General features: G+C 45.7%; 2 protein-coding genes across 2 annotated transcripts; both read right to left on the bottom strand.

The window, feature by feature from the left end:
* Nucleotides 1-1,286: 1,286 nt before the first annotated feature.
* LOC123167937 (cytochrome P450 72A397) lies at nucleotides 1,287-3,964 on the bottom strand. Its single transcript, XM_044585794.1, has 5 exons — nucleotides 3,590-3,964; nucleotides 2,996-3,216; nucleotides 2,598-2,842; nucleotides 2,009-2,387; nucleotides 1,287-1,865 (listed from the first exon to the last, which is right to left on the bottom strand). The coding sequence occupies exons 1-5, from the start codon at nucleotides 3,897-3,899 to the stop codon at nucleotides 1,440-1,442; spliced, it is 1,581 nt and encodes a 526-aa protein (XP_044441729.1). The 5' UTR covers nucleotides 3,900-3,964; the 3' UTR covers nucleotides 1,287-1,439.
* Nucleotides 3,965-6,072: 2,108 nt separating this feature from the next.
* On the bottom strand, nucleotides 6,073-9,407 carry LOC123166482 (cytochrome P450 72A15). Its single transcript, XM_044584288.1, has 5 exons — nucleotides 9,029-9,407; nucleotides 8,154-8,374; nucleotides 7,813-8,057; nucleotides 7,000-7,378; nucleotides 6,073-6,756 (listed from the first exon to the last, which is right to left on the bottom strand). The coding sequence occupies exons 1-5, from the start codon at nucleotides 9,342-9,344 to the stop codon at nucleotides 6,331-6,333; spliced, it is 1,587 nt and encodes a 528-aa protein (XP_044440223.1). The 5' UTR covers nucleotides 9,345-9,407; the 3' UTR covers nucleotides 6,073-6,330.
* Between the last annotated feature and the right edge of the window lie 4,540 nt (nucleotides 9,408-13,947).

Raw genomic sequence — 13,947 nt, 5'->3', positions numbered from 1 at the left:
GTGGTTGATTTGGCTAACGCCCACACGTGTGGGCGTTTGCACATTGCCCACACGCCTCCACCACCACTCATTTTGCCACGTATGAACAAATGACATCAGCAGAAATCTTTTTGGTTTTCGTCTTAAAAATGTTTTATCTCTTAATTAAAAAAGCGAATTAAAAATCCGTTTTCACCATTAAATCCGTCTCGATGAGATCTTCAAAACTAGACCCCATGTTGATATGTTTCGATGAAATTTTTTTTGCCCAAAAGTTGCCATGATGTTTACACTGTAGTCGCCATAGTGCTTAAACTAAAGTTGCCATGATGTTTACACTGTAGTCGCCATAGTGCTTAAACTAAAGTTGCCATGTGGCAATTTTAGTTTGTAGATCATGGCAATTTTAGTTTTCTGATGATGACAATTCCAGTACTTTGACCATGAAAATATTTTTTTTATGAACCATGACAATTTTAAGTGCATGTATCATGGCAATTTTAGTTTATGGTGCATGGCAAGTTTAGTTTCTTAATTCCCCCGTTTTATAATATGTCAAAATTTATTTCTAAATGTAGAAGGAAATAGCTTAAACATATCATGTCAACTTTAGTGTAAACATCATGGCAATTCATATGCAATAGACACGAAAATTTTTAACAAAAAATTCGTCGAAATATATTGATATGAGATCTAGTTTCGAAAATCTCGTCGCGAGGGAATTAATAATGAAAACGGATCTTCAATCGGATTTTTCATTTAAAAGATAAAACATTTTAAAAACAAAAAATCAAAAAAAAACACATGCATGCATGCGGTGACATGGCATAGTTTGTGTGTTATAGGGCGTGTGGACGGGTTTGGCTCCCACCACATGTGTGGGCGTTAGCGTTGTCCAAAACAAAAGCCACACCGACAGTTTGAAAGAAAAGAAAAAGCAGATCTTGACGGCCACTCCCGCCGCCGTCGCTTCACTCCCTCCTCCGCCGCCGCTCGACTCCCGCCGCCGCAGCTCGAACTCCCTCCTCCGATGCCGCTCTCCAAGCCAGCGCAGCGCTCTACTTCTGCCGCTGCGGCGTGACTCCAACCACACGCAGCCTCCGGGGACTTCTCCGCCAATATTGCGCCGCCACCGCCGCCAGGTACTTCCCCTGCTCCTCTCTCCTTGTGCTTAACTGGACAAATCGCATTATTTCCATGAACTTCTAGGAGTAGGATGATACTGTAAGCTTGTTGCCCGTTTAGACCCGGGACGGCGTCGCCACCATGGGCATCGCCTGGGCCTGGGCAGCATATGCAAACGACAGTTCAACTGAAACTACATTTACATTCATTCAGGTGTTTCAAAATAAAAAATTACACAACATGTAAACCTGGTTGCATTTTTATTCAGCCGAAAGCTAAAAATTTAAACTATACACAGCACGTAAGTAAATTCTCTGCCCCATGAGAAAGCATGCTCATATCTTCTTCAGCCTAATTTGAGCACCGTGCTGCGGCTGCAGGATTAACACGGTGTACGGTGCGTGGATGTACGACGGCGAGAGCTCGAACGAGAAGCGCTGGAGGATGGTGCTCAGAGCCATCTTTGCTTCCAGCAACGCAAAGTTCTGTCCGATGCAGATCCGAGGACCCCCTCCAAACGGGAAGAACGCCGCCGGATGCTTTGCCGCATTCGAGATGCCATCAGCAAACCTCTGTGGATTGAATTCCTTTGCGTCTTTTCCCCAAATATCGGGATCATGGTGGATAAAGATAAGGGGCAACATAAGGTTCACCCCTGCCGGATATCTGATGCCACCAAGCTCCATTGCCTTGTAAGTTCTTCTCGCAAGGAAGATTGCTGGCGGGTACAACCTAAGAACCTCGTACAAAATCATGGTTACCTGCAAAACAATACACAATATCAAGAACATTACTCCGGCCATTCTAGACTTAAAACATCACATCATCCTGGAAAAAATCCTTTCAATTCCTGAGTATTTGTTTTCACTGCAAAATGTGCACAAGGCATCAATTTCACACTTACAATCTTCAGGCGACTCAAGTTCTCAAAATCTGGTCTGGTTCTTCCAAAGTGATGCAACACTTCCTCCCTTGCCTGCTCTTGCCACTCTGGGTGCATGCTTAGCACAATTAATGTCCATGTGAGCAAGACTGATGTTGTCTCCATACCTGCAAAGTAAAATAGCTTGCATTCCTCAATTATATCTTCAATACTCATTCCAAGATTTGCTTTCCCATTTGCTTGTTGCATATTTGACTCCAACAGCAATCCTAGCAAATCATCGCTGCTAGCTTCATTGTTTTTAATTGCTCTTTCTTTTTTCCCAATAATGCCTCGTAGAATCATGCGGATTTCACGATCAATTGCTCTCATCCTTCTGTTGTTTTTTGTTGGTAAGAACCTGCAAATGGTCTGACATGTCAGCATAGGAAAGAAAATCTTGATTGCTGCTGTTTAAGTTTACCATCAAAAAGACAAATTTTTCTTTGATCAGCCTACTATTTTCTTCAATAAACTCTTTCATTTAAAAGCCTGTATGAAATCAGCTACTATTTTCTACTACTTATTTGCTGCTTGAAATGATATCAGCTTGTGTAAGAAAACAACTTACCAATAGCCTGGGATAAAAAGTGTCTGAAAAGCCTGTATTAGCCGTTCACATAACTCCCCTTGCAGCTGGAATATTTTCATTCCCTCCTGATAATTGCTACCAAATGCTGTTCTCGAGATGACATCTCCAGTTAGATTCTGGAACTCAGGAAACACGTCAATCTCACATAATCCTCCAGTAGGCATGGAATTCTCCCATCTTGTAATCATTTCTTCGCAACAGGCAGAAAATACAGGCAGCATCCTCTGCAAAATGAAACATTACTTATCACTTATCAATCTACACAAAGAGTTTGTTTTCTTTTGTTCTGTATATAACTTAATTTTAATCAATGAAAATACAAAGAGTGCATTATCCTACATCACCCTTGCTGCTGCAAAATTTCATTGAACAGGTACCTTTATCTTCTCATGGTGAAAGGCAGGATTGAGGATTCTTCGGTGCTTTGCCCATTTGTCGCCTTCATGACTTGCAACCCCGTCAGCTAGCAGCTTCCCAAAACGGCTACTCTTTTGCTTCCCGTAGTGTCCAAACTTGTTGGACAGAATTTCTCTCACCAATTCCGGGTCAGGAATCGTCACCCTTGGCGTTGGGCCAAACCAAGTGAAGGACATCTTCCCTGCATTTTTGTAAATAGATGTTTTGTCACATGACAATCAAAGTTCATGTTGTAAACTTGTACATAATTTGTTAGTGTCTCCTGTCTAGCAAGATACATGCCCACAATTCCACAAATATCCCACACATATAACTTTTTAAGTTTTACTTTTGTCTTCTATACCGAACATGCTGTGTATCATCTCAAAAAAACATGATGTGTATCAGAGGTTCAGAGCACATCACTAGAAGAATGGACAGAGCTCACAGCGTCTCAAAAGAAGTTCAGACAATTGTGAACTGTTAATCTCCAACCTAAAAACACATGCTCGGAGACGCAAACACTGCCTGTTCTGACGTGACAAACTTGTGAATTTTGCGACTGGAGAACTCACCATGCTCCTTGATGACGTTGCAGGACATGGGCTGCACGCGAGGGGTGATGTCGTGGGAGCCGCGCGGCATGGGCTGCAGCCGGGCCTCCCTGCTGAGCCGGGCGTTCTCCGGCACGTCGCCGGTGAAGAGGCGGTACCGGGTGCCCCGGAGGCCCTGGGCCCGCAGAGCCCGGCCCAGCCGCCGGGGCGTCCACCACGCCCACTCCAGGATCCAGGCGGCTAACCACAGCAGCGCCACGGCCGCCGCGGCGCCGGCGATGCTCCACGGAGAGGCGTCCCCCAGCAGCATCCGGAGACCTTCGGTCGCCATCAGTTCAGTGAAGGAGAGGAAAACCAGTGCTGGAGTTAAGTACGGGCCGGTTGGCTTGACGCGTAGGTATGCTAGTCTAGTGGAGTATTATCCTTCTTCTAGAAGCCAGAGCCGAGTGGCCCTGGTGATCACGGTCACGGAGGAACTTGCGAGGCACAGGATTTGCTTGCATGACCGCGTGTCGCCCTTGCATGCTCAGATTTCCTTGGCCGCATGCGCCGGCGGGGCCGGCCATGAAGGAATGAGCTCATCAGCTGACTAAAGTAGTATGGTTGCACTCGTCAACCGATCAATTCTACAGTAATTCGGTCAGGCAATACGTCACGGGAAACCCGCCTGCAAGTTCTCAATGGATAACAGAAAGAAGGGCAAAAAGATGGTAGTGACGGGTGCATCGGCTTCAGGGCCGGCCCGGTAAAATGTTTATTGGGAGCTCCTTAATCGGCGCTGTTGGCGCCGGTTACCGCGCTCACGCGCCCACGATCGTGGGCTGGCCCAAATCGCTCGACCATCCTCGCCAGTTCCCCCCGCCCGCTTTGGTCGTTTGATCGATTTGGAAGGTCGCGGTTGACCAGTTGACTAGTCAACCATTGACTTTACAAAATAATACGCAAAAAATCAAAAAACATTGTGAATTCAAAAGTGTTCATGGATTTGAAAAAAAGTTCAGAAACTTAAAACAATGAGAAATTCGAAAAAAAGTTTATCAAATTTGAAAAAAAGTTAATCGGATTTAAAAAAGTTCATCGTTTGAAAAACAAGTTCATAAAAAAAATGCATCGATTTGAAAAATAAGTTCACAAAATTGAGTTCTTCTCATCGAATAAGGAAGAAGAAGAAAAAAGAAAAAACGGAAAAGGAAAAAGGAAAAAAAGAAAGAAGGAAAAAGGAAAGAAGAAAGAAGAAAATATGAAAAAAGCTACAACTTATTAGGTCGGGCTAAGTGGCCGTGTGGTCAGTGCAGCGCTAAGTTTTTTGCGTTTTCGATAAATAGATAACAGAAGGCGGTTTGGGCCGGCCCGGCGCGGAGGAACTTCAAGGACCCGTTTGCAGTTTGCAAAATGCATACAAACGGGCGCCTGAAGCGCCAAATTGGAATCGCCATGTGTTATTGCCCTGCAGCGATGACCTATTCATCGTCTAGGCGGTGCAGCGCGTCGGGTAGGAAGGAGGGGAGCAGATGGGAGGGCTCGCGTGCAGACACTAGACCATCGTGGCGTTGGTCCTGGGTGGCTTCCGTGCGACCCTGGCCGGTAGCGGTAGGGAAGGAGGTGGAGGAGGACGGTGGAGATGGCTCTGCAAGCCAGCGCCATGCCCACATACGGCGGACTGGCACAGCTCCAATGCACGCTCAACAGGTGCCCTGGTGGCACCTTTTTTGCCAACTTAGTCCGAAGGACGGGCTCAAACAATTAGTGACGTCATCAAAGCAATTAGCATTTATCATTAGTATTGTTTGCCATTGTCGGTCTTTGCGTACGGTGATGTTTGCCACAGATTGTAAAGGGGTGATTTTTTGCTAATGACACCGTTATTGTGGTGACTTTTTGCATTTAAACTCAGTTGCATACCAGTCAGCTAAACCAGTGTGTAAGTCTCTTTTGCGCAAATGCTAGAACAACGGTGCATGAATGTCCAATTGTTTGTGTAGGATTCATACCCGTGAAAAGATTGTAATCCTTGGTCCCTTGGAAAAAAACTGTAATATGTAAATTTTAGCTGCTGCTCCTGTGTTGCATGGAAATACATCAAAGTTTTCGCAAATTAACCTATAACTTCCCAGTTTACATATGTATTTGGTTTGTGTGCGTGAGATAAGAGAAATTGATCTTTCAGAATGGTAGAGGAGCAATTTCCCTTTTTTCACGAATACTAGCAGTTTGTCAACTTGATAGACAAAAGGCATACACCTACAATCGTTGTATAGTGGGATATCATTCTTTTTTGTCCAGTTGGGTTTTTTAAGCTTCGAATTTGATCTATGAAGGGCATTCTTGAGTTTTATCTGTATTCTAATTGTTCTTGAGTGCATACATGAAACAACTATCCCCAGGTTTGTTTTTCTCCCTTTGATTCATGCTGAGTTTCGATTGAGCAGCGTTATAATGCAGACAATTTCTGGTAAACAACGCCAGTGTAAGAAAGACTTTTCAGTGTCATCTTTTCTGCAGCCTGATAAAAGGATATTTTTTCTCTGCGAGTATCATGATAGGAGTTCCATTGAATGGAAAAAAGTTACAGACCTGCAGTACTATTATGAACTGAAGCAAACGACTAATTCAACTGAAACTACTATTTCAATTCGCTCAGTTATTTCAAAAAAGAGTACATAAAAGTAAACCTGTGTTTTTTTTTTGCGACTACAACATGAACTAATTGCTATGTTTATTCAGCCAAAAGCTAACATTCACTGCCCCATGATAAAGCATGCTCATATCTTCTTCAGCCTAATCTGAGCACCGTGCTGCGGCTGCAGGGTTATCACCGTGTACGGTGCATGGACGTAGGACGGCGAGAGCTCGAACGAGAAGCGCTGGAGGATGATGCTCAGAGCCATCTTTGCTTCCAGCAATGCAAAGTTCTGGCCGATGCATATCCGAGGACCCCCTCCAAAAGGAAAGAACGCCGCCGGATGTTTCGCTGCATTTGAGATGCCATCAGCAAACCTCTGTGGATTGAATTCCCTTGCGTCTTTTCCCCAAATATCAGGGTCATGGTGGATAAAGAGAATGGGCAGCATAAGGTTCACGCCTGCCGGATATTTGATGCCGCCAAGCTCCATTGCCTTGTAAGTTCTTCTCGTAAGGAAGGTTATGGGCGGGTACAACCTAAGAACCTCATAAAAAATCATTGTTACCTGCAAAAAAACACACAAGATCAACAACATTACTCCAACCATTCTAGACATAAAATATACATTATCCTATTTTGCTCCAAGAAAAATTATTTTAATTCATCAGTATTTGTTTTCACTCACATGTATATGGAGATATATGTAGTACAATTTTAATCGTATGGAACGTTATTCCACACAAGATCCAGAACGTTATTCCAACCATTCTAACTTAAAACATCACATTATCATCAATTTCGCACTTACAATCTTAAGGCGACCCAAGTTCTCAAAATCTGGTGTGGTTCTTCCAAAGTGATGCAACACTTCCTCTCTTGCCTGCTCTTGCCACTCTGGGTGCATGCTTAGCACAATTAGTGTCCATGTGAGCAAGACTGATGTTGTCTCCATACCTGCAAAGTAAAATAGCTTGCATTCCTGAATTATATCTTCAATACTCAGTCCTAGTTTTGCCTTCCCATTTGATTGTTGCATATTTGACTCCAACAGCAATCCTAACAAGTCATCACTGCTAGCTTCACCATTTTTAATAGCTCTTTCCTTTTTCCCAATAATGCCTCGCAGAATCATGCGGATCTCACGATCAATTGCTCTCATCCTTCTGTTGTTCTTTGTTGGGAAGAACCTGAAAATGTTCTGACATGTCAGCATTTGAAAGAAAATCTTGATTGCTACTCCCTCCGTATCTAAAAGGTCTAATATTAGTTTACAGATGGAGTACTATTTATCTTTACCATGGAAAGACAAAATGTTCCTTTGATCAGCCATTTTTTTTCAATGAACTCCTTTTTTTTTCTTTTTTTTTTGCGGGGGTTCAATGAACTCTTCACTTTATAAAAAAAGTCTAGTAGTTTCCTTTCAAAATTCATTTGAGCATCTCTAAGAGGAGTTAAACTGCATGTGCCAAAAAAACCTATTTTTCGTCAAATGCCAGACCATGTATGCAGTGCACTACTCCATTTGCTAGAAACGTTATGAGCTTGTGATATAAAGTTTATAAGTACTCATTGTCTGCAAGTAGATGGATTTTTTTGTTTTCTGTGCAAGAAAAGAACTTACCAATAACCTGGGATAAAAAATGTCCGAAAAGCCTGTATTAGCCGTTCACCCATCTCCCCTTGCAGCTGGAATATTTTCATACCCTCCTGAAAATTGCTACCAAATGCTGTTCTCGAGATGACATCCCCGGTAAGATTCTGGAACTCAGGACAGAAGTCAATCTCACATGATCCGTCAGCGGACATCGAATTCTCCCATCTTGTAATCATTTCTTCGCAACAGGCAGAAAAAACTGGCAGCATCCTCTGCAAACGGAACATTGCTGTCAGCCTATGCAAATTGCAAAGAACGCATTATCCTGCATTACCCATGCATGTTGTACTCAAACTGAGAAATTTTACCTTTATCTTCTCATGGTGAAATGCAGGATTTAGGATTCTTCGGTGCTTTGCCCATTTCTCACCCTCATGATTTGCAAGCCCGTTGGCTAGCAGCTTCCCAATACGGGTGCTCCTCTGTTTGCCGAAGTGTCCAAACTTGTTGGACAGAATTTCTCTCACTAATTCTGGGTCTGGAATCATCACCCTTGGCGTTGGGCCAAACCAAGTGAAGGACACTTTCCCTGCATTCGTAAATACAGTAGATATTCTGTTCTGTTAAAAAAATGTGAGAAAGATATTTTGTGATATGACAATTGAAGTGCAAGATGCATGCCCACAAATATGAAATATCCCACAAACATATGACTTCTGTCTTTCATACCGAACATGCTATGTAGTGTATGAGAGATTCAGAGCACATCCCTGGAAGAATAGAAAGGAGAGATTGCACAAATACACTACTTTTGGGGCTGTGGTACCACAAAACCACAAATCTAGGACTAATGGGTCACAAAAAAAAAACGAAATTGCTTTTATTGGTCAGTTAAGAAGAATTATGACATGTGGGTCCCACGTTAACTTGACTGTAGCAATGGCTTAGATTGAGCACATGGTTTTTATATCAGGAAAGTTGAAAGCGTCTGAAAAGAAGTTCCGACAACTGTTAGTGTGCAGCCCAGTTTAAGTTAATCTCCCAACAAACACATGCTCGGCTCAAAGCGCAAGTAGTACTCCTTCTGATGTACTCCTTTTGTTCGGAATTACTTGTCACAAAAATGAATGTATCTACAACTAAAATACATCTAGATACATTCATTTTTTAGACGAGTAATTTCGAACGGAGGGAGTAACAAAAATGAAGAACTTCAGGATTTCATCAGGACTGAAAAGCTTACCGTGCTCCTTAATGGCGTTGGAGAACATGGGCAGCACGCGAGGGGCGATGTCGTGGTCACCTCGCGGCATGGGCCGCGACCGGGCCACAGCGTTGCACCGGGCGTTCTCCGGTATGTCGCCGGTGAAGAGGCGGTACCGGGTGCCCCTGATTCCCTGGGCCCGCAGCGCCCGGCCCAGCCGCCGCGGCGTCCACCACGCCCACTCCAGGACCCAGGCGGCGAACCACAGCAGCGCCACGGCCGCCGCGGCGCCGGCGAGGCTCCACGGAGAGCGAGCGGCGTCCGCCAGCAGCATCCGGAGGCCCTCAGTCGCCATCGGTACGGTGGAGGAGAGGAAATCCGGGAGAAGCACGGCCGCTCGTACATGTGTGGGCTGTGGTGGTAGGGGTTAAATACATGTCGGCTGGCGTGACACGTACTGCTATGCTGTAAGCCTGTAATAGTTGATTATTATCCTTCTAGAATCCAGAGGCGTATGCTACTTGGATCTCACGCATTGAAGCGCTGAGCTAGCTGTGACAGTGTGGTCGCACGCTCGTCAGTCGATCAAATCTACAATAATCCGGCGGGTCTCGGTCATGCCGTCAGGCGTTACGTCACGGGGAGCTCCGGGCCAAGGGAAGCTCGCCTTGGCATGCAAGCTCTCAGTGGCGGTGATGGAAGCACTTCCGTCAGGCTTGTTTGTCGTGCGCGCCCCTGATCGCGGCTCCTCCGGTTGCGCGGGGTGGGGAGAAACGCGGCCCCTGCTGCAAGCCACGTTTGGTATGGACGGGGCATCTGTTTTACTTACTTTTACTAAATGACGCTTTCGAAAACTTAATTCGTTCACTGACCCCTCGAAAACTTATATGTGAATCTGATACACGCCAAACCGTTTAACGACGTGAAGTGTACGAGTAGCTTCAAACAGTTTGAAGCATCTTCAAACCACTAGGCCTTGTACAATGCAAGGTACTTAGAAGAGATGTATGAAGAAATAAAACAGGCTTTTCTTAAGCACCGGTGCTTATTTGTACAGGGTAAACGCTTAATTAGGCCTTATACAATGCAAGGTGTTTAGGGAAGATGCTTGAAGAAATAAATCGGACTTTTCTTAAGCATCGATGCTTATTTATACATGATAGGCTTGCATTCTGATAATACTGAATCAATTCAATATTATGAAGCCATCAAAAGATATGGGTCTAGCTGCTGCCCTAGCCGGAAAGAATGGGAGAGTGATCCCATTCATACTGAAAAGAGTGGTTCGTTTTTGAAGTATATCAAATTTAGAGGAAAAGGCTGGAAGCAAACGACGGGATTGTTGCTTAACTAGGCGTCGGTGCTTCAAAAAAAACCGGTTTATTTTTCTAAGCACCTTCCTAAGCACCTAGCATTGTACAAGGCCTTAGAGCAACTCTAGCAGACCCCGCATCCGGCCCCGGTCCGCAAAATAACTGCCAAATGCGGTTCCACGCGGAAAATCCCGCCCGAACAGGCCAGGCAAAGGCGGCCGGCCCGCAAAATTTTTTGAGGGGCGCGGCAAAATCTCGGCCCCAACCCGCGAATACGCGGATTCCCCCTCGCCGCTGCGGCACCCTGCATCACAGAGAAGGATTTTTTAAAAACTATGATGATTTTTGTAGCAAATTCAGAAACTATACGCCCTAATGCATAAAAATCGAAACTATGACCCCGTCGGTCTTCTATTGGCCGAAGAGGGACTTTTCGGCCTACCGTTGGCCGAAGTGGGCTATTTAGCCTCCCGTTGGCCGAAGAGTGCCCAGCTGGGCCGAAGATAGTATCTTCGGCTTCCCGTTGGCCGAAGAGCACTCTTCGGCTTTCCGTTGGCCGAAGAGGGTCAGGGGCACAAAACGCAATTAGGATGACCTTAAATGAAAAAGTTATCAACAAGAAAAATCTTCGTCTGGTCAAAACGGTTGATTTTGATATAAAAGTCGTCTTAATCTGAGGTCGTATGCAACCTGTAGAGTCAAAATAAGGTCAGGGGCAGAAGCTGCAGAGTTAATTCGGACAGACCGAATGGATGTCAGAAAATTTGTCACGGGACACCCGGTGCACTCGGTGAGACCGTGTGGAATATTTTGGTTTGGTCTCAATTCCTGCCATCGCAATAGAGACGTTTCTTCAATGCCGGCATGTGTCTTCCCGGTGCAGACGAACAATGCCCACATCGATTTATGAGGCGGCTGGACTTCCCGTACAATAAAAGGACTAAAAATTCTATCCAAAAATCTTTGGCAATTTTTCGGAGCCTCCGAGTGGTTTGGTTTGGTCTCACCGAGTGAACATGACCAAACTTGTGTGCTCTTTCGTATTCCACATGGTCTCACCGAGTGCACTGGGTGTCCCGTGACAAATTTTCTGACATCCATTCGGTCTGTCCGAAGTAACTCTGCAGCTTCTGCCCCTAACCTTGTTTTGGCTCTACAGATTGCATACGACCTCGGATTAAGACATTTTTTATATCAAAATCAACCGCTTCGACGAGATGAAGATTTTTCATGTTGATAACTTTTTCATTTGAGGCCATATTAGTTACATTTTGTGCCTCTGACACTCTTCGGCCAACAGGAAGCCGAAGAGTGCTCTTCGGCCAACGGGAAGCCGAAGATACTATCTTCGGCCCAGCTTGGCACTCTTCGGCCAACGGGAGGCTGAAGAGCCCACTTCAGCCAATGGTAGGCCGAAAAGTCCCTCTTCAGCCAACAGAAGGCCGACGGGGTCATAGTTTCGATTTTTATGCATTAGGGAGTATAGTTTCCGAATCTGCTATAAAAATCATCATAGTTTCAAAAAAAATCACAGAGAAGCAGTTGGCGGGAGGGACATTTCAGCCCGCGCGCCTTTCCCCACCTCCTTCCGCCGCCAACTGCCTTTGCTTCCGCCCGTCCGTGGTCGGTGATTCCGGCCAGATCTGCGGGCAGAATCGCGCCGGGGCTGTCCCCCACCCTCCAGCGCCGATACGCTGCACAGACCCCCCCGGATCCGGCGAGAAGAGCCGCCCCTCGTCGTCGCCGCCGCCGGGGATCGACCACCGTCGAGCCCGCCCCTCGTCGCCCGCCCGGGATCACCCGCCGCATTCGCCGCCGGTTAGTGTTTGCTTTGTGATATTTGCGAGCGGTATAGTTGGTTGACGCGCCGGTATGCATGTAGATGAAATTGAGCCCATGCGAGAAGTTCTTGCTCTCCGATTCGCCCGATTCGGACGACTCGGATGTTGAGACCATGCTTGCGACCTTTCGGCAGCAGACATTAGTGATGCGACTTGCCGTGAAGGAGCACGAAGACGAGAACCGGAAGAGGCGGCGAGGATCGACCGTCGGGCGTCTTTGCATTCCTCGGAATCGCCATCTTGGGAACGAGATGCTGATGCAAGACTACTTCACGGAGAATCCAACATATCCACCGCACATCTTCCGGAGAAGGTACCGAATGCGCCGATCCTTCTTTGTGAAAATTGTTCAAGCTTGCGAGGAAATTGCCGGTATTTTACTCAAAGAAGAAATGCTGCTGGCTTAAAGGGATTTAGTGCATATCAAAAAATCTCCGCAGCTATGCGGGTGATTGCATATGGCGTTCTGGTTGACTATGCCGATGAGTACCTTCGCATTGGTGAGGATACTACAATTGAGTCAATGCGTAGATTTGCAAAAGTGATCATTCGTGTCTTTGGTCCTGAGTATCTTCGGGCACCCAACGAGGATGACACAAAGAAACTAATGGCATCTAATGAGAGGAGAGGTTGTCCTGGCATGCTAGGTAGCATTGATTGTGTGCATTGGACTTGAAAAGATTGCCCAAAGGCATGACAAGGAATGTATTGTGGCAAGTCTCGTGATGCAACAATTGTGCTAGAGGCCGTACCATCCGAGGATTTATGGATTTGGCATTGCTTCTTTGGTATGCCAGGCACTCTCAATGATATCAATGTGTTGCAACGGTCTTATTTGTTTGCTAGGCTTGCTAGTGTTGATGCTCCTGCTTGCAACTACACTATCAATGGGCATGAATACACAAAAGGGTACTATCTTGCAGATGGTATATACCCTCCTTGGTGCACATTTGTCAAGAGCATCAAAGATCCCAAAACTAGAAAACATTTTGAATTTGCAAGGGTGCAAGAGGCAGCCGGAAAGACATTGAAAGAGCATTCAGTGTTTTGCAATCTAGGTTTGCCATTTGTTCGTGTCCTGCTCGTTTTTGGGATAAGAGAACCTTGAAAAATATCATGACATGTTGTGGTATCCTTCACAATATGATTCTGGAAGATGAGAGAGGAATGAACTTGGAATTCATAAATGGCACCCAAGGCAAACAAGCCAATCATACCAACAGAGATTGCTGGGTTTTTAAGCAAGCCAGCAAGTCAAATACCGAGAGCAAGGAAATGGGATCGCAAAGCGAGGACGACGACGAAGAGCCCCGGCAGCCGTACACTGGGCGGCAGAAGAAATTTCCCCCTCAAGTCAAAACGGTGAACATGATATATGCTACACACATACCCAAAAGGAAGCGCAAGCGCGCACTTAGGGACGTCTATGCGGCAGAGCCAGTCGCCCCAAAATTCTATCCGTGGTCGTCATTTCCGATCACCTTTGATCGTCGAGATCATCCAACTAGTATTCGTCATGGCGGTTCGGCCGCACTGGTCCTTGACCCAATCATCGACGGATTTCACCTAACACGAGTCCTAATGGACGGTGGTAGCAGCCTCAACCTGCTCTATCAGGATACAGTGTGCAAAATGGGCATTAATCCCTCACGAACCAAGCCCACAAAGACTACGTTTAAAGGAGTCATACCAGGAGTAGAGGCCCGTTGTACGGGCTCAATCACGCTGGAAGTGGTCTTCGGTTCTCCGAACAATTTCCGAAGCGAGGAGTTAATCTTCGATATCGTCCCCTTCCGCAGTGGCT

The sequence above is a fragment of the Triticum aestivum genome, chromosome 7D, assembly GCF_018294505.1.
Source record: "Triticum aestivum cultivar Chinese Spring chromosome 7D, IWGSC CS RefSeq v2.1, whole genome shotgun sequence".
In the NCBI taxonomy this organism is placed as follows: domain Eukaryota; kingdom Viridiplantae; phylum Streptophyta; class Magnoliopsida; order Poales; family Poaceae; genus Triticum; species Triticum aestivum.
Note: the sequence above shows the minus strand (reverse complement) of the source record. Positions and strands in the feature narration are given on the sequence as shown.